Genomic DNA, 22,124 nt, shown 5'->3' with positions numbered 1-22,124 from the left:
TGACACACACAGTGACACACACACACACAGTGACACACACACAGTGACACACACACAGTGACACACACAGTGACACACGGACACAGAGTGACACACTCACACAGACACACAGTGGCACACATACACAGTGACACACAGTGACACACACACACACACAGTGACACACACACAGTGACACACACAGTGACACACACAGTGACACACACACAGTGACACACACACACAGTGACACACACACACAGTGACACACACAGTCACACACACACACAGTGACACACACAGTGACACACACACAGTGACACACACAGTGACACACAGACACACACAGTGACACACAGACACACACAGTGACACACACACAGTGAAACACACACACAGTGACACACACACAGACACACACACACTGACATACACAGACACACAGTGACACAGACACACACACATACACACAGACAAAGCTCCCCCAGGTAGCCTCTAGCAGGGCTGTAGGGGCAAGTGCAGTTACACACACACTCACCCACTCACTCACTAGATGAGTAAGTGCGTGAGTGAGTGAGTGTATGAGTGAGTGTGAGTGTATGAGTGAGTGTATGAGTGAGTATGAGTGAGTGTATGACCACCCACTCACCCCTCACCCCTCACCACTCACCACTCACCCCTCACCACTCACCACTCACCCCTACACTCACCACTCACCCCTCACCACTCACCCCTACACTCACCACTCCACTCACCCCTCCATTCACCACTCACCACTCACCCCTACACTCACCACTCACCCCTACACTCACCCCTACACTCACCACTCACCCCTACACTCACCACTCACCCCTACACTCACCACTCACCCCTACACTCACCACTCACCCCTCACCCCTCCACTCACCCCTCCACTCACCCCTACACTCACCCCTACACTCACCCCTACACTCTCCACTCACCCCTCACCACTCACCCCTCCACTCACCACTCACCCCTACACTCACCCCTACACTCACCACTCACCCCTCCACTCACCACTCACCACTACACTCACCACTCACCCCTCACCACTCACCCCTACACTCACCCCTACACTCACCACTCACCCCTACACTCACCCCTACACTCACCACTCACCACTACACTCACCCCTACACTCACCCCTACACTCACCACTCACCCCTACACTCACCCCTACACTCACCACTCACCCCTACACTCACCACTACACTCACCACTCACCCCTACACACCACTCACCCCTACACACCACTCACCACTCACCCCTCACCACTCACCACTCACCCCTACACTCACCACTCACCCCTACACTCACCACTCACCCCTACACTCACCACTCACCCCTACACTCACCCCTCACCCCTACACTCACCACTCACCCCTACACTCACCACTCACCCCTACACTCACCCCTACACTCACCACTCACCCCTACACTCACCACTCACCACTCACCCCTACACTCACCACTCACCACTCACCCCTACACTCACCACTCACCCCTACACTCACCCCTACACTCACCACTCACACTCACCCCTACACTCACCACTCCACTCACCCCTACACTCACCACTCCACTCACCCCTACACTCACCACACCACTCACCCCTACACTCACCACTCACCCCTACACTCACCCCTACACTCACCCCTACACTCACCAATCACCCCTACACTCACCACTCACCCCTACACTCACCCCTACACTCCACACTCACCCCTACACTCACCACTCACCACTCACCCCTACACTCACCACTCACCACTCACCCCTACACTCACCACTCACCCCTACACTCACCCCTACACTCACCACTCACACTCACCACTCACCCCTACACTCACCACTCACCCCTACACTCACCCCTACACTCACCACTCACCACTACACTCACCACTCACCACTACACTCACCACTCACCCCTACACTCACCCCTCACCCCTACACTCACCACTCACCCCTACACTCACCACTCACCCCTACACTCACCCCTACACTCACCCCTACACTCACCCCTACACTCACCACTCACCCCTACACTCACCACTCACCCCTACACTCACCACTCACCCCTACACTCACCACTCACCCCTACACTCACCACTCACCCCTACACTCACCCCTACACTCACCCCTACACTCACCACTCACCCCTACACTCACCACTCACCCCTACACTCACCACTCACCCCTACACTCACCCCTACACTCACCCCTACACTCACCACTCACCCCTCACCACTCACCCCTACACTCACCACTCACCCCTACACTCACCCCTACACTCACCCCTACACTCACCCCTACACTCACCACTCACCCCTACACTCACCACACCACTCACCACTCCGCTCACCACTCACCCCTACACTCACCCCTACACTCACCACTCACCCCTACACTCACCACTCACCACTACACTCACCACTCACCCCTAAACTCACCACTCACCCCTACACTCACCACTCACCCCTACACTCACCACTCACCCCTACACTCACCACTCACCCCTACACTCACCACTCACCCCTACACTCACCACTCACCCCTACACTCACCACTCACCACTCACCCCTACACTCACCACTCACCCCTCACCCCTACACTCACCCCTACACTCACCACTCACCCCTACACTCACCACTCACCCCTACACTCACCCCTACACTCACCACTCACCCCTCCACTCACCACTCACCCCTAGACTCACCACACACCCCTACACTCACCCCTACACTCACCACTCACCCCTACACTCACCACTCACCCCTACACTCACCACTCACCACTCACCCCTACACTCACCACTCACCCCACCACTCACCCCTACACTCACCACTCACCCCTACACTCACCACTCACCCCAACACTCACCACTCCACCCCACCACTCACCCCTACACTCACCACTCACCCCTACACTCACCACTCACCCCTACACTCACCACTCACCCCTACACTCACCACTCACCACTACACTCACCATTCACCACTCACCCCTCCACTCACCACTCACCCCTACACTCACCACTCCCCCCTACACTCACCACTCACCCCTACACTCACCCCTACACTCACCACTCACCCCTACACTCACCCCTACACTCACCACTCACCCCTACACTCACCCCTACACTCACCACTCACCCCTACACTCACCCCTACACTCACCACTCACCCCTACACTCACCCCTACAATCACCATTCACCACTCACCCCTCCACTCACCACTCACCCCTCCACTCACCACTCACCCCTACACTCACCACTCACCCCTACACTCACCATTCACCCCTACACTCACCCCTACACTCACCACTCACCCCTACACTCACCACTCACCCCTACACTCACCACTCACCCCTCCACTCACCACTCCACTCACCCCTACACTCACCACTCCACTCACCCCTACACTCACCCCTACACTCACCCCTACACTCACCCCTACACTCACCCCTACACTCACCCCTACACTCACCCCTACACTCACCACTCACCCCTACACTCACCCCTCATCACTCACCCCACCACTCACCCCTACACTCACCACTCACCCCTACACTCACCACTCACCCCACCACTCACACCTACACTCACCACTCACCACTCACCCCTACACTCACCACTCACCCCTACACTCTCCACTCACCCCTACACTCACCACTCCACTCACCACTCCACTCACCCCACCACTCACCACTCACCACTACACTCACCACTCACCACTACACTCACCACTCACCCCTACACTCACCACTCACCCCTACACTCACCACTCACCCCTACACTCACCACTACACTCACCACTCACCCCTACACTCACCACTCACCCCTACACTCACCACTCACCCCTACACTCACCACTCACCCCTACACTCACCACTCTCCCCTACACTCACCACTCCACTCACCCCACCACTCACCACTCCACTCACCCCACCACTCACCACTCACCCCTACACTCACCACTCACCCCTACACTCACCACTCACCCCTACACTCACCACTCACCCCTACACTCACCACTCACCCCTACACTCACCACTCACCCCTACACTCACCACTCACCCCTACACTCACCACTCACCCCTACACTCACCACTCACCCCTACACGCACCACTCACCCCTACACTCACCACTCACCCCTACACTCACCATTCACCACTCACCCCTCCACTCACCACTCACCCCTACACTCACCACTCACCCCTACACTCACCACTCACCCCTACACTCACCACTCACCCCTACACTCACCCCTACACTCACCCCTACACTCACCACTCACCCCTACACTCACCACTCAGCCCTACACTCACCACTCACCCCTACACTCACCACTCCACACTCACCACACCACTCACCCCTACACTCACCACTCACCACTCCACTCACCACTCACCCCTACACTCACCCCTACACTCACCACTCACCCCTACACTCACCACTCACCCCTACACTCACCCTTACACTCACCCCTCACCACTCACCCCTACACTCACCACTCACTACTCCACACTCACCACTCCACTCACCACTCACCCCTACACTCACCACTCACCTCTACACTCACCCCTACACTCACCACTCACCCCTACACTCACCACTCACCCCTACACTCACCCCTACACTCACCACTCACCCCTACACTCACCCCTACACTCACCACTCACCCCTACACTCACCACTCACCCCTACACTCACCACTCACCCCTACACTCACCCCTCACCACTCACCCCTACACTCACCACTCACCACTCACCCCTACACTCACCCCTACACTCACCACTCACCCCTACACTCACCCCTACACTCACCACTCACCCCTACACTCACCACTCACCCCTACACTCACCACTCACCCCTACACTCACCCCTCACCACTCACCCCTACACTCACCACTCACCATGGTCATCTGTGCAGCGTGGAGTGCATCCTGGACAGGCTGAGCCACTCACCACTCCACACTCACCACTCACCCCTACACTCACCACTCACCCCTACACTCACCACTCACCCCTACACTCACCCCTACACTCACCCCACCACTCACCCCTACACTCACCCTTACACTCACCACTCACCCCTACACTCACCACTCACCCCTACACTCACCCCTACACTCACCACTCACCCCTACACTCACCACTCACCCCTACACTCACCACTCACCCCTACACTCACCCCTCACCCCTACACTCACCACTCACCCCTACACTCACCACTCACCCCTACACTCACCCCTACACTCACCCCTACACTCACCCCTCACCTCTACACTCACCACTCACCCCTACACTCACCACTCACCCCTACACTCACCCCTCACCACTCACCCCTACACTCACCACTCACCACTCACCCCTACACTCACCACTCACCATGGTCATCTGTGCATTGTGGAGTGCATCCTGGACAGGCTGAGCCACTCACCACTCCACTCACCACTCCACTCACCCCTCACCACTCACCCCTACACTCACCCCTACACTCACCACTCACCCCTACACTCACCACTCACCCCTACACTCACCACTCACCCCTACACTCACCACTCACCCCTACACTCACCACTCACCCCTACACTCACCACTCACCCCTACACTCACCACTCACCCCTACACTCACCACTCACCCCTACACTCACCATTCACCACTCACCACTCCACTCACCACTCACCACACCACTCACCCCTACACTCACCACTCACCCCTACACTCACCCCTACACTCACCCCTACACTCACCCCTACACTCACCCCTACACTCACCCCTACACTCACCCCTACACTCACCACTCACCATGGTCATCTGTGCATTGTGGAGTGCATCCTGGACAGGCTGAGCCACTCACCACTCACCCCTACACTCACCACTCACCCCTACACTCACCCCTACACTCACCCCTACACTCACCACTCACCATGGTCATTTGTGCATTGTGGAGTGCATCCTGGACAGGCTGAGCCACTCACCACTCCACACTCACCACTCACCCCTACACTCACCACTCACCACACCACTCACCACTCACCCCTACACTCACCCCTACACTCACCCCTACACTCACCCCTACACTCACCACTCACCCCTACACTCACCACTCACCCCTACACTCACCACTCACCCCTACACTCACCACTCACCCCTACACTCACCCCTACACTCACCACTCACCATGGTCATCTGTGCATTGTGGAGTGCATCCTGGACAGGCTGAGCCACTCACCACTCCACTCACCACTCCACTCACCCCTCACCACTCACCCCTACACTCACCCCTACACTCACCCCTACACTCACCACTCACCCCTACACTCACCCCTACACTCACCACTACACTCACCACTCACCCCTACACTCACCATGGTCATCTGTGCATTGTGGAGTGCATCCTGGACAGGCTGAGCCACTCACCACTCCACTCACCACTCACCCCTACACTCACCCCTACACTCACCCCTACACTCACCACTCCACTCACCACTCACCCCTACACTCACCACTCACCCCTACACTCACCACTCAGCCCTACACTCACCACTCACCCCTACACTCACCACTCACCCCTACACTCACCCCTACACTCACCACTCACCCCTACACTCACCCCTACACTCACCCCTACACTCACCACTACACTCACCACTCACCACTACACTCACCACTCACCATGGTCATCTGTGCATTGTGGAGTGCATCCTGGACAGGCTGAGCCACTCACCACTCCACTCACCACTCACCCCTACACTCACCACTACACTCACCACTCACCATGGTCATTTGTGCATTGTGGAGTGCATCCTGGACAGGCTGAGCCACTCACCACTCACCCCTACACTCACCACTCACCCCTACACTCACCCCTACACTCACCACTCACCCCTACACTCACCACTCACCCCTACACTCACCCCTACACTCACCCCTCACCCCTACACTCACCCCTACACTCACCACTCACCCCTACACTCACCACTCACCCCTACACTCACCACTCACCCCTACACTCACCCCTACACTCACCACTCACCCCTACACTCACCACTCACCCCTACACTCACCACTCACCCCTACACTCACCACTCACCCCTACACTCACCATGGTCATCTGTGCATTGTGGAGTGCATCCTGGACAGGCTGAGCCACTCACCACTCCACACTCACCACTCACCCCTACACTCACCCCTACACTCACCCCTACACTCACCACTCACCCCTACACTCACCACTCACCCCTACACTCACCACTCACCCCTACACTCACCACTCACCCCTACACTCACCCCTACACTCACCACTCACCCCTACACTCACCACTCACCCCTACACTCACCATGGTCATCTGTGCATTGTGGAGTGCATCCTGGACAGGCTGAGCCACTCACCACTCCACACTCACCACTCACCCCTACACTCACCCCTACACTCACCACTCACCCCTACACTCACCACTCACCATGGTCATCTGTGCATTGTGGAGTGCATCCTGGACAGGCTGAGCCACTCACCACTCACCCCTACACTCACCACTCACCCCTACACTCACCCCTACACTCACCATGGTCATCTGTGCATTGTGGAGTGCATCCTGGACAGGCTGAGCCACTCGCTCAAACAGGTCGGAGCAGAGAGACTCAAACTCAGAGCGCGTCACCTTCACGCGGAGGTCGTGGTCCGGAACGACGTTCTCCACCTACGTCCACGCACACACACACACACACGGTTACACACAGTTACACACACAGTCACACACAGTCACACACACACACAGTTACACACACACAGTCACACACAGTCACACACAGTCACACACAGTTACACAGTCACACACAGTCACACACACAGTGACACACACACAGTTACACACAGTGACACACACACAGTTACACACAGTCACACACAGTTACACACAGTCACACACAGTTACACACACACACACAGTTACACACACACAGTCACACACAGTCACACACAGTTACACACACACAGTCACACACACACAGTTACACACACACAGTTACACACACAGTCACACACACAGTCACACACACAGTCACACACAGTTACACACACACACACAGTTACACACACACACAGTTACACACACACACACAGTTACACACACACACACAGTTACACACACACACAGTTACACACACACACACACAGTTACACACACACACACACACAGTTACACACACACACACAGTTACACACACACACACAGTTACACACACACACACACACAGTTACACACACACACACAGTCACACACAGTTACACACAGTCACACACACACACACACAGTCACACAGTCACACACACGGTTACACAGTTACACACACACAGTTACACACACACACAGTTACACAGTCACACACAGTCACACACAGTCACACACAGTCACACACACACAGTTACACACACACACACAGTTACACACACACACAGTTACACACACACACAGTTACACACACACACAGTTACACACACACAGTTACACACACACAGTTACACACACACACACAGTTACACACACACACACAGTCACACACACACACAGTTACACACACACACAGTCACACACACACAGTTACACACACACACAGTTACACACACACACAGTTACACACACACACACACAGTTACACACACACACACACAGTTACACACACACACACAGTTACACACACACACACAGTCACACACACACACAGTCACACACACACACACAGTGACACACACACACACAGTTACACACACACACACAGTTACACACACACACACAGTTACACACACACACAGTTACACACAGTGACACACAGTTACACACAGTCACACACACACAGTTAGACACACACACAGTTACACACACAGTGACACACACACACACAGTTACACACACACACACAGTTACACACAGTGACACACAGTTACACACAGTCACACACACACAGTTAGACACACACACAGTTACACACACAGTGACACACACACACACAGTGACACACACACACACAGTTACACACACACACACAGTGACACACACACACACAGTGACACACACACACACACAGTGACACACACACACACAGTTACACACATACACACAGTTACACACACACACACAGTTACACACACACACACAGTTACACACATACACACAGTTACACACACACACACAGTTACACACACACACACAGTTACACACACACACACAGTCACACACACAGTTACACACACACACACAGTCACACACACAGTTACACACACACACAGTCACACACACACACAGTTACACACACACACAGTCACACACACACACAGTTACACACACACACACAGTCACACACACACACAGTCACACACAGTTACACACAGTCACACACACACACACAGTCACACACAGTCACACACAGTTACACACAGTTACACACACACACACAGTTACACACACACACACAGTTACACACACACACACAGTTACACACACAGTTACAGTCACACACACACACACACAGTTACACACACAGTTACAGTCACACACACACAGTTACAGTCACACACACACAGTTACACACACACACACAGTTACACACACACACAGTTACACACACACACACAGTTACACACACACACACAGTTACACACACACACACAGTTACACACACACACAGTTACACACACACACACAGTTACACACACACACAGTCACACACACACACAGTCACACACACACAGTTACACACAGTCACACACACACACACAGTTACACACAGTCACACACACACACAGTTACACACACACACAGTTACACACACACACACAGTTACACACACACACACAGTTACACACAGTTACACACAGTTACACACACAGTTACACACAGTTACACACAGTTACACACACACACACAGTTACACACACTTACACAGTCACACACACAGTTACACACACACAGTTACACACACACAGTCACACACACAGTTACACACACACAGTCACACACACAGTTACACACACACAGACACACACACAGTTACACACACACACACAGTTACACACACACACACAGTTACACACACACACACAGTTACACACACACACGCAGTTACACACACACACACAGTTACACACACACACACACAGTTACACACACACACACAGTTACACACACACACACAGTCACACACACACAGTTACACACACACACAGTCACACACACACAGTCACACACAGTTACACACACAGTTACACACACACAGTCACACACAGTTACACACACAGTCACAGTCACACAGTCACACACACGGTTACACAGTTACACACACACAGTTACACACACACACACACAGTTACACACACACACACAGTTACACAGTCACACACACACAGTTACACAGTCACACACAGTTACACACACACACACAGTTACACACACACACAGTTACACACACACACACAGTTACACACAGTTACACACACACACAGTTACACACAGTTACACACACACACAGTTACACACAGTCACACACACACAGTTACACACAGTCACACACACACAGTTACACACAGTCACACACAGTTACACACACACACAGTCACACACACACAGTTACACACACACACAGTCACACACACACACACAGTTACACACAGTTACACACACACACACACAGTTACACACAGTTACACACACACACACACACAGTTACACACAGTCACACACACACACAGTTACACACACACACACAGTCACACACACACACAGTTACACACACACACAGTTACACACACACACAGTTACACACACACAGTTACACACACACACACACACAGTTACACACACACAGTTACACACACACACACACAGTTACACACACACAGTTACACACACACAGTTACACACACACACACAGTTACACACACACACACAGTTACACACACACACACAGTTACACACACACACACAGTTACACACACACACACAGTTACACACACACACACAGTTACACACACACACACAGTTACACACACACACAGTCACACACACAGTTACACACACACACAGTCACACACAGTTACACACACAGTCACACACAGTTACACACACACACAGTTACACACACAGTCACACACAGTTACACACACACAGTTACACACACACACACAGTTACACACACACACACAGTTACACACACACACAGTTACACACACACACAGTTACACACACACACACACAGTTACACACACACACACACAGTTACACACACACACACACAGTTACACACACACACACACAGTTACACACACACACACACACAGTTACACACACACACACACAGTTACACACACACACACACAGTTACACACACACACACACTTCACACACACACACACACAGTTACACACACACACACACTTACACACACACACACAGTTACACACACACACAGTTACACAGAGTCACACACACAGTCACACACACAGTCACACACACAGTCACACACACAGTCACACACAGTGACACACACACAGTGACACACACACACAGTGACACACAGTGACACACACACACAGTGACACACACACACAGTGACACACACACACAGTGACACACACACACAGTGACACACACACACAGTGACACACACACACAGTCACATACACACACAGTCACATACACACACAGTCACACACACACAGTTACACACACACACAGTTACACACACACACACAGTTACACACACACACACACAGTTACACACACACACACACAGTTACACACACACACAGTTACACACACACACAGTTACACACACACACAGTTACACACACACACAGTTACACACACACACAGTTACACACACACAGTTACACACACACACACACAGTTACACACACACACACACAGTTACACACACACACACACAGTTACACACACACACACAGTTACACACACACACAGTTACACACACACACAGTTACACACACACACACAGTTACACACACACACAGTGACACACACACAGTCACACACACAGTGACACACACACAGTCACACACACACACAGTTACACACACACACAGTTACACACACACACAGTTACACACACACACAGTTACACACACACACACAGTTACACACACACACAGTGACACACACACAGTCACACACACAGTGACACACACACAGTCACACACACACACAGTGACACACACACACAGTGACACACACACACAGTTACACACACACACACACAGTTACACACACACACACACAGTTACACACACACACACACAGTTACACACACACACACACAGTTACACACACACACACACACAGTTACACAGTCACACACACACAGTTACACACACACACAGTCACACACACACACACAGTTACACACAGTTACACACACACACACACAGTTACACACAGTTACACACACACACACACAGTTACACACAGTCACACACACACACAGTTACACACACACACACAGTTACACACACACACACAGTCACACACACACACAGTTACACACACACACAGTTACACACACACACAGTTACACACACACAGTTACACACACACACACACACAGTTACACACACACAGTTACACACACACACACACAGTTACACACACACAGTTACACACACACAGTTACACACACACACACAGTTACACACACACACACAGTTACACACACACACACAGTTACACACACACACACAGTTACACACACACACACAGTTACACACACACACACAGTTACACACACACACACAGTTACACACACACACACAGTTACACACACACACACAGTTACACACACACACACAGTTACACACACACACAGTCACACACAGTTACACACACAGTCACACACAGTTACACACACACACAGTTACACACACAGTCACACACAGTTACACACACACAGTTACACACACACACACAGTTACACACACACACACAGTTACACACACACACAGTTACACACACACACACACAGTTACACACACACACACACAGTTACACACACACACACACAGTTACACACACACACACACAGTTACACACACACACACACACAGTTACACACACACACACACAGTTACACACACACACACACTTACACACACACACACAGTTACACACACACACAGTTACACAGTTACACACAGTCACACACACAGTTACACACAGTCACACACACAGTCACACACACAGTCACACACACAGTCACACACACAGTCACACACAGTGACACACACACAGTGACACACACACACAGTGACACACAGTGACACACACACACAGTGACACACACACACAGTGACACACACACACAGTGACACACACACACAGTGACACACACACACAGTGACACACACACACAGTCACATACACACACAGTCACACACACACACAGTCACACACACACAGTTACACACACACACAGTTACACACACACACAGTTACACACACACACACAGTTACACACACACACACACAGTTACACACACACACACACAGTTACACACACACACAGTTACACACACACACAGTTACACACACACACAGTTACACACACACACAGTTACACACACACACAGTTACACACACACACAGTTACACACACACACACACAGTTACACACACACACACACAGTTACACACACACACACACAGTTACACACACACACAGTTACACACACACACAGTTACACACACACACAGTTACACACACACACACAGTTACACACACACACAGTGACACACACACAGTCACACACACAGTGACACACACACAGTCACACACACACACAGTGACACACACACACAGTGACACACACACACAGTTACACACACACACACACAGTTACACACACACACACACAGTTACACACACACACACACAGTTACACACACACACACACAGTTACACACACACACACACACAGTTACACACACACACACACAGTTACACACACACACACACTTACACACACACACACAGTTACACACACACACAGTTACACAGTTACACACAGTCACACACACAGTTACACACAGTCACACACACAGTCACACACACAGTCACACACACAGTCACACACACAGTCACACACAGTGACACACACACAGTGACACACACACACAGTGACACACAGTGACACACACACACAGTGACACACACACACAGTGACACACACACACAGTGACACACACACACAGTGACACACACACACAGTGACACACACACACAGTCACATACACACACAGTCACACACACACAGTTACACACACACACAGTTACACACACACACAGTTACACACACACACACAGTTACACACACACACACACAGTTACACACACACACACACAGTTACACACACACACAGTTACACACACACACAGTTACACACACACACAGTTACACACACACACAGTTACACACACACACAGTTACACACACACACAGTTACACACACACACACACAGTTACACACACACACACACAGTTACACACACACACACACAGTTACACACACACACACAGTTACACACACACACAGTTACACACACACACAGTTACACACACACACAGTTACACACACACACAGTGACACACACACAGTCACACACACAGTGACACACACACAGTCACACACACACACAGTGACACACACACACAGTGACACACACACACAGTGACACACACACACACAGTGACACACACACACACAGTGACACACACACAGTCACACACACACACAGTGACACACACACACAGTGACACACACACACACACAGTGACACACACACACACACAGTGACACACACACACAGTTACACACACACACAGTCACACACACACACAGTGACACACACACACAGTTACACACACACACACAGTGACACACACACACAGTGACACACACACACACACAGTGACACACACACACACACAGTCACACACACACACACAGTGACACACACACACAGTCACACACACACACACAGTGACACACACACAGACAGTTACAGTCTCTGACAGAGACAGACAGAGAGACAGACACAGACAAGCGGGGAGAGTGAGTGAGAGAGAGCGAGTTGGAGAGAGAGGGAGTGAGGGAGCGAGTGGGATAGAGTGAGAGTGAGTGAGTGAGGGAGTGAGTGAGTGAGTGGGATAGAGTGAGAGAGAGAGTGAGAGAGAGTGAGAGAGAGTGAGAGAGAGTGAGTGAGAGAGGGAGGGAGTGAGGGAGCGAGTGAGAGAGGGAGCGAGTGGGAGTGAGGGAGCGAGTGAGAGAGGGAGCGAGTGGGATAGTGAGAGAGAGAGAGTTGGAGTGAGGGAGCGAGTGAGAGAGTGAGTGAGTGGGAGTGAGGGAGCGAGTGAGAGAGGGAGCGAGTGGGATAGTGAGAGAGAGAGAGTTGGAGTGAGGGAGCGAGTGAGAGAGTGAGTGAGTGAGCGAGAGAGTGAGAGAGTGAGCAAGCGAGGGAGCGAGTGAGAGCGAGGGGAGCGAGTGGGATAGAGTGAGAGTGAGGGATAGAGAGCGAGTGAGTGAGTGAGGGAGTGAGGGAGCGAGTGGGAGAGGGAGCGAGTGGGAGTGAGTGAGAGAGAGAGTGAGTGAGGGAGCGAGTGGGATAGAGTGAGAGAGAGAGTGAGAGAGGGAGTGAGGGAGTGAGGGAGCGAGTGGGAGAGGGAGCGAGTGAGAGTGAGAGAGAGTGAGGGAGCGAGTGGGATAGAGTGAGAGAGTGAGTTGGAGTGAGGGAGTGAGGGAGGGAGGGAGTGAGAGAGTTGGAGTGAGTGAGAGAGAGAGAGTGAGTTGGAGTGAGCGAGCGAGCGAGGGAGAGTGAGTTGGAGAGAGGGAGCGAGCGAGTGAACGAGCGGGAGCGAGTGATAGAGAGTTGGAGAGAGCGAGCGAGGGAGCGAGTGGGAGTGAGAGAGTGAGTTGGAGTGAGGGAGCGAGTGAGAGAGTGAGAGAGTGAGTGAGTGAGCGAGCGAGGGAGGGAGCGAGTGAGAGAGAGAGTTGGAGTGAGGGAGCGAGCGAGGGAGAGAGAGTGAGTTGGAGAGAGAGAGAGCGAGCGAGGGAGGGAGTGAGTGGGAGCGAGCGAGGGGAGCGAGAGAGAGTGAGTGAGTGAGAGAGTGAGTTGGAGTGAGGGAGCGAGTGAGAGAGTGAGAGAGTGAGTTGGAGTGAGGGAGCGAGCGAGCGAGGGAGGGAGTGAGAGAGTTGGAGTGAGGGAGCGAGTGGGAGAGAGAGCGAACGAGCGGGAGCGAGTGAGATAGTGAGTTGGAGAGAGAGAGCGAGCGAGGGAGGGAGTGAGGAAGCGAGCGAGCGAGCGAGGGAGAGAGAGTGAGTTGGAGAGAGAGAGCGAGGGAGAGAGAGTGAGTTGGAGAGAGAGAGCGAGCGAGGGAGGGAGAGAGAGTGAGTTGGAGAGAGAGAGAGAGTGAGCGAGGGAGAGAGAGTGAGGGAGCGAGCGAGGGGAGCGAGAGAGAGTTGGAGTGAGTGAGTGAGCGTGAGAGCGAACGAGCGGGAGAGAGTGAGAGAGAGAGAGAGTTGGAGTGAGCGAGCGAGCGAGGGAGAGAGAGTGAGTTGGAGAGAGAGAGAGCGAGCGAGCGAGCGAGGGAGGGAGTGAGTGAGTGAGGGAGTGAGGGAGCGAGTGGGAGAGGGAGCGAGAGAAAAAGAGAGAGTGTGAGTGTGAGAGAGTGAGTTGGAGAGAGGGAGCGAGCGAGCGAGGGAGGGAGCGAGTGAGAGAGAGATTTGGAGTGAGGGAACGAGTGGGATAGAGTGAGAGAGAGGGATAGAGAGAGTGAGCGAGCGAGGGGAGCGATTGAGAGAGTGAGTTGGAGAGAGCGAGCGAGGGAGGGAGGGAGTGAGAGAGTTGGAGCGAGGGAGCGAGTGGGAGCGAGTGGGAGCGAGCGAGGGGAGCAAGAGAGAGAGAGTGAGTTGGAGTGAGCGAGCGAGGAGAGGGAGCGAGTGAGAGAGAGAGTTGGAGTGAGGGAGCGAGCGAGGGAGGGAGTGAGAGAGTTGGAGTGAGGGAGCGAGCGAGGGAGCGAGTGGGAGTGAGTGAGAGAGAGTGAGTTGGAGTGAGGGAGCGAGCGAGGGAGGGAGCGAGTGGGATAGAGAGAGTGAGAGAGTGAGAGAGTGAGTGAGTGAGGGAGTGAGGGAGCGAGTGGGATAGAGAGAGTGAGAGAGTGAGAGAGTGAGTGAGTGAGGGAGCGAGTGGGATAGAGAGAGTGAGTGAGTGAGGGAGCGAGCGAGGGAGCGAGTGGGATAGAGTGAGAGAGTGAGAGAGAGAGAGTGAGTGAGGGAGTGAGGGAGTGAGGGTGCGAGTGGGAGAGGGAGCGAGTGAGGGAGCGAGTGGGATAGAGTGAGAGTGAGGGATAGAGAGACTGAGTGAGGGAGCGAGTGAGGGAGCGAGTGGGAGTGAGTGAGAGAGTGTGAGTGAGAGATAGAGAGAGTGAGGGAGTGAGTGAGGGAGTGAGTGAGAGAGAGAGTGAGTGAGGGAGTGAGTGGGAGAGGGAGTGAGGGAGCGAGTGGGAGAGGGAGCGAGTGGGAGTGAGAGTGAGGGATAGTGAGAGTGAGGGAGCGAGAGAGTGAGTGAGAGAGTGAGAGAGAGTGAGGGAGCGAGCGAGGGAGCGAGTGGGATAGAGTGAGAGAGAGGGAGCGAGTGAGCAAGTGAGCAAGCGAGGGAGCGAGGGGAGCGAGTGAGAGAGTGAGTTGGAGTGAGGGAGCGAGCGAGGGAGGGAGCGAGTGGGATAGAGAGAGTGAGTGAGTGAGTGAGGGAGCGAGCGAGGGAGGGAGCGAGTGGGATAGAGAGAGTGAGAGAGTGAGAGAGAGAGAGTGAGTGAGTGAGTGAGGGAGTGAGGGAGCGAGTGGGATAGAGAGAGTGAGAGAGTGAGTGAGTGAGGGAGTGAGGGAGTAAGGGAGCGAGTGGGAGTGAGAGGGAGCGAGTGAGGGAGCGAGTGGGATAGAGTGAGAGTGAGGGATAGAGAGACTGAGTGAGGGAGCGAGTGAGGGAGCGAGTGGGAGTGAGTGAGAGAGTGTGAGTGAGAGATAGAGAGAGTGAGGGAGTGAGTGAGGGAGTGAGTGAGAGAGAGAGTGAGTGAGGGAGTGAGGGAGCGAGTGGGAGAGGGAGCGAGTGAGAGAGTGAGAGAGAGAGGGATAGAGAGAGTGAGTGAGTGAGGGAGCGAGTGGGAGAGGGAGCGAGTGGGAGTGAGAGCGAGTGAGAAAGCGAGTGAGGGAGCGAGTGGGATAGAGTGAGGGAGCGAGTGGGATAGAGTGAGGGATAGTGAGAGTGAGTGAGGGATAGAGTGAGGGAGCGAGTGGGAGAGGGAGCGAGTGGGAGTGAGAGAGAGAGAGTGAGTGAGTAAGTGAGGGAGCGAGTGAGAGAGTGAGTGAGTGAGCGAGTGAGGGAGCGAGTGGGATAGAGTGAGAGTGAGGGAGTGAGAGTGAGTGAGTGAGGGAGTGAGGGAGCGAGTGGGAGAGGGAGCGAGTGGGAGTGAGAGTGAGGGAGCGAGTGAGTGAGCGAGAGAGTGAGAGAGAGAGTTGGAGAGAGAGCGAGTGGGATAGAGTGAGAGAGAGTGAGAGAGTGAGTGAGAGAGAGAGTGAGTGAGTGAGCGAGTGGGATAGAGTGAGAGAGAGAGTGAGGGATAGAGAGAGTGAGAGTGAGTGAGGGAGTGAGGGAGCGAGTGGGAGAGGGAGCGAGTGGGAGTGAGAGTGAGGGATAGTGAGAGTGAGGGAGCGAGAGAGTGAGTGGGAGAGTGAGAGAGAGAGTGAGGGAGCGAGCGAGGGAGCGAGTGGGATAGAGTGAGAGAGAGGGAGCGAGTGAGCAAGCGAGGGAGCGAGGGGAGCGAGTGAGAGAGTGAGTTGGAGTGAGGGAGCGAGCGAGGGAGGGAGCGAGTGGGATAGAGAGAGTGAGAGAGTGAGAGAGAGTGAGTGAGTGAGGGAGTGAGGGAGCGAGTGGGATAGAGAGAGTGAGAGAGTGAGTGAGTGAGTGAGGGAGTGAGGGAGTGAGGGAGCGAGTGGGAGAGGGAGCGAGTGAGGGAGCGAGTGGGAGTGAGTGAGAGAGTGTGAGTGAGAGATAGAGAGAGTGAGAGTGAGGGAGTGAGTGAGGGAGTGAGTGAGGGAGTGAGGGAGCGAGTGGGATAGAGTGAGAGAGAGTGAGAGAGTGAGAGAGTGAGTGAGTGAGTGAGGGAGTGAGGGAGCGAGTGGGAGAGGGAGCGAGTGGGAGTGAGAGAGAGAGAGTGAGTGAGGGAGTGAGGGAGCGAGTGGGATAGAGAGAGTGAGAGAGTGAGTGAGGGAGTGAGGGAGCGAGTGGGATAGAGAGAGTGAGAGAGTGAGGGAGAGAGTGAGTGAGTGAGGAAGTGAGGGAGTGAGAGAGAGAGAGTGAGTGAGGGAGCGAGTGGGATAGAGTGAGAGAGAGTGAGTTGGAGTGAGGGAGCGAGTGGGATAGAGCGAGCGAGGGGAGCGAGAGAGAGAGTGAGTTGGAGTGAGCGAGCGAGGGAGGGAGGGAGTGAGAGAGTTGGAGTGAGGGAGCGAGCGAGGGAGCGAGTGGGAGTGAGAGAGTGAGTTGGAGTGAGGGAGCGAGTGAGAGAGTGAGAGAGAGAGTGAGCGAGCGAGGGAGGGAGCGAGAGAGAGAGAGTTGGAGTGAGGGAGCGAGCGAGGGAGAGAGAGTGAGTTGGAGTGAGGGAGCGAGCGAGCGAGGGAGGGAGTGAGAGAGTTGGAGTGAGGGAGCGAGTGGGAGAGAGAGCGAACGAGCGGGAGCGAGTGAGATAGTGAGTTGGAGAGAGAGAGCGAGCGAGGGAGGGAGTGAGGAAGCGAGCGAGGGGAGCGAGAGAGAGAGAGAGTGAGTTGGAGTGAGTTGGAGTGAGGGAGCGAGTGAGAGAGTGAGAGAGTGAGTTGGAGTGAGGGAGCGAGTGGGAGAGGGAGCGAGAGAAAAAGAGAGAGTGTGAGTGTGAGAGAGTGAGTTGGAGAGAGCGAGCGAGCGAGAGAGAGAGAGTGAGTTGGAGAGAGAGAGCGAGCGAGTGAACGAGCGGGAGCGAGTGATAGAGAGAGTTGGAGTGAGTGAGCGAGCGAGCGAGGGAGGGAGGGAGCGAGTGAGAGAGAGAGTTGGAGTGAGTGAGCGAGCGAGCGAGGGAGGGAGCGAGTGAGAGAGAGATTTGGAGTGAGGGAACGAGTGGGATAGAGTAAGAGAGAGGGATAGAGAGAGTGAGCGAGCGAGGGGAGCGAGAGAGAGTGAGAGTGAGAGAGTGATAGAGTGAGTGAGTGAGAGAGTGAGCGAGGGAGCGAACGAGCGGGAGAGAGTGAGAGACTGAGTTGGAGTGAGTGAGTTGGAGTGAGTGAGTTCGAGGGAGCGAGCGAGAGAGAGAGACGCGAGTGGGATAGAGCGAGCGAGTGAGTGAGTGAGGGGAGAGAGGGAGCGAGTGAGGGAGCGAGTGAGGGAGTGAGGGAGCGAGTGGGAGTGAGAGAGAGAGAGCGAGAGAGTGAGGGAGTGAGAGAGAGTGAGTTGGAGAGAGGGAGCGAGTGAGAGTGAGTGAGAGAGTGAGAGTGAGGGATAGAGCGAGTTGGAGAGAGAGGGAGTGAGGGAGCGAGTGGGATAAAGTGAGTGAGTGAGTGAGGGAGTGAGGGAGCGAGTGGGAGAGGGAGCGAGTGGGAGTGAGTGAGAGAGCGAGTGAGGGAGGGAGCGAGTGGGATAGAGTGAATGAGAGAGAGAGGGAGCGAGTGAGAGAGAGTGAGGGATAGAGAGAGTGAGTGAGAGAGTGAGTGAGTGAGGGAGCGAGTGGGATAGAGTGAGTGAGTGAGGGAGTGAGGGAGCGAGTGGGAGAGGGAGCGAGTGGGAGTGAGTTGGAGTGAGGGAGCGAGTGAGGGAGCGAGTGGGAGAGAGTGAGAGAGAGTGAGAGAGAGAGTGAGTGAGTGAGTGAGGGAGCGAGTGGGATAGAGTGAGAGAGAGGGAGAGAGAGAGTGAGAGAGTGAGAGAGAGAGTGAGAGAGAGGGATAGAGAGAGTGAGGGAGCGAGCGAGGGAGGGAGTGAGAGAGAGTGAGAGAGAGAGAGAGTGAGTGAGGGAGTGAGGGAGCGAGTGGGAGAGGGAGCGAGTGAGGGATAGAGTGGGATAGAGTGAGAGAGAGTGAGTTGGAGAGAGGGAGAGTGAGAGAGTGAGTGAGAGAGCGAGTGGGATAGAGAGTGAGTGAGGGAGCGAGTGAGATAGAGTGAGTGAGCGAGAGAGTGAGAGAGAGTGAGAGAGAGAGTGAGTGAGTGAGTGAGGGAGCGAGTGGGAGTGAGAGCGAGTGAGGGATAGAGTGAGTTGGAGAGAGAAGTGAGTGAGGGAGTGAGTGAGTGAGCGAGAGAGTGAGAGAGAGAGTTGGAGAGAGAGCGAGTGGGATAGAGTGAGAGAGTGAGAGAGAGTGAGAGAGTGAGAGAGTGAGTGAGTGAGCGAGTGAGGGAGCGAGTGGGATAGAGAGAGTGAGAGAGTGAGAGAGAGAGTGAGTGAGGGAGTGAGGGAGTGAGGGAGCGAGTGGGAGAGGGAGCGAGTGGGAGTGAGAGAGTGAGTGAGAGAGAGAGAGAGTGAGTGAGGGAGTGAGGGAGTGAGGGAGCGAGTGGGAGAGGGAGCGAGTGAGGGAGCGAGTGGGATAGAGTGAGAGAGAGAGAGTGAGGGAGTGAGTGAGGGAGTGAGTGGGATAGAGAGAGTGAGAGAGTGAGAGAGAGAGTGAGTGAGGGAGCGAGTGGGATAGAGTGAGAGAGAGAGAGTGAGTGAGGGAGCGAGTGGGATAGAGCGAGCGAGGGGAGCGACAGAGAGAGTGAGTTGGAGTGAGCGAGCGAGGGAGGGAGGGAGTGAGAGAGTTGGAGTGAGGGAGCGAGCGAGGGAGAGAGAGTGAGTTGGAGAGCGAGCGAGTGAGTGAGTGAGTGAGCGAGTGAGTGAGTGAGTGAGCGAGTGAGTGAGTGAGTGAGCGAGCGAGTGAGTGAGCGAGTGAGATAGAGTGAGGGAGCGAGTGAGAGAGAGAGAGAGTGAGCGAGCGAGGGGAGTGAGAGAGTTGGAGTGAGAGAGTGAGCGTGAGAGCGAACGAGCGGGAGAGAGTGAGAGAGCGAGTTGGA

General features: G+C 53.8%; 1 protein-coding gene across 2 annotated transcripts in view; it reads right to left on the bottom strand.

The window, feature by feature from the left end:
• The window catches only part of LOC116936986 (hypoxia up-regulated protein 1-like), a 109,195-nt gene that overhangs the window by 54,318 nt on the left and 32,753 nt on the right, over positions 1-22,124 (bottom strand). The window contains exon 6 of one of the 2 annotated variants that reach the window (XM_076064552.1): positions 7,574-7,708. In XM_076064552.1, the coding sequence (XP_075920667.1) occupies positions 7,574-7,708 (135 nt within the window). Of the gene's footprint in view, positions 1-5,392; positions 5,464-7,573; positions 7,709-22,124 lie in introns of those variants that run through there. The other variant, XM_076064553.1, reaches the window with a different exon arrangement.

Source organism: Petromyzon marinus, unplaced genomic scaffold (genome assembly GCF_048934315.1).
Source record: "Petromyzon marinus isolate PM22_M1 ecotype Great Lakes invasive population unplaced genomic scaffold, UKy_Petmar_22M1.pri1.0 PM_Scaffold_52, whole genome shotgun sequence".
NCBI classification, from domain to species: domain Eukaryota; kingdom Metazoa; phylum Chordata; class Hyperoartia; order Petromyzontiformes; family Petromyzontidae; genus Petromyzon; species Petromyzon marinus.
Note: the sequence above shows the minus strand (reverse complement) of the source record. Positions and strands in the feature narration are given on the sequence as shown.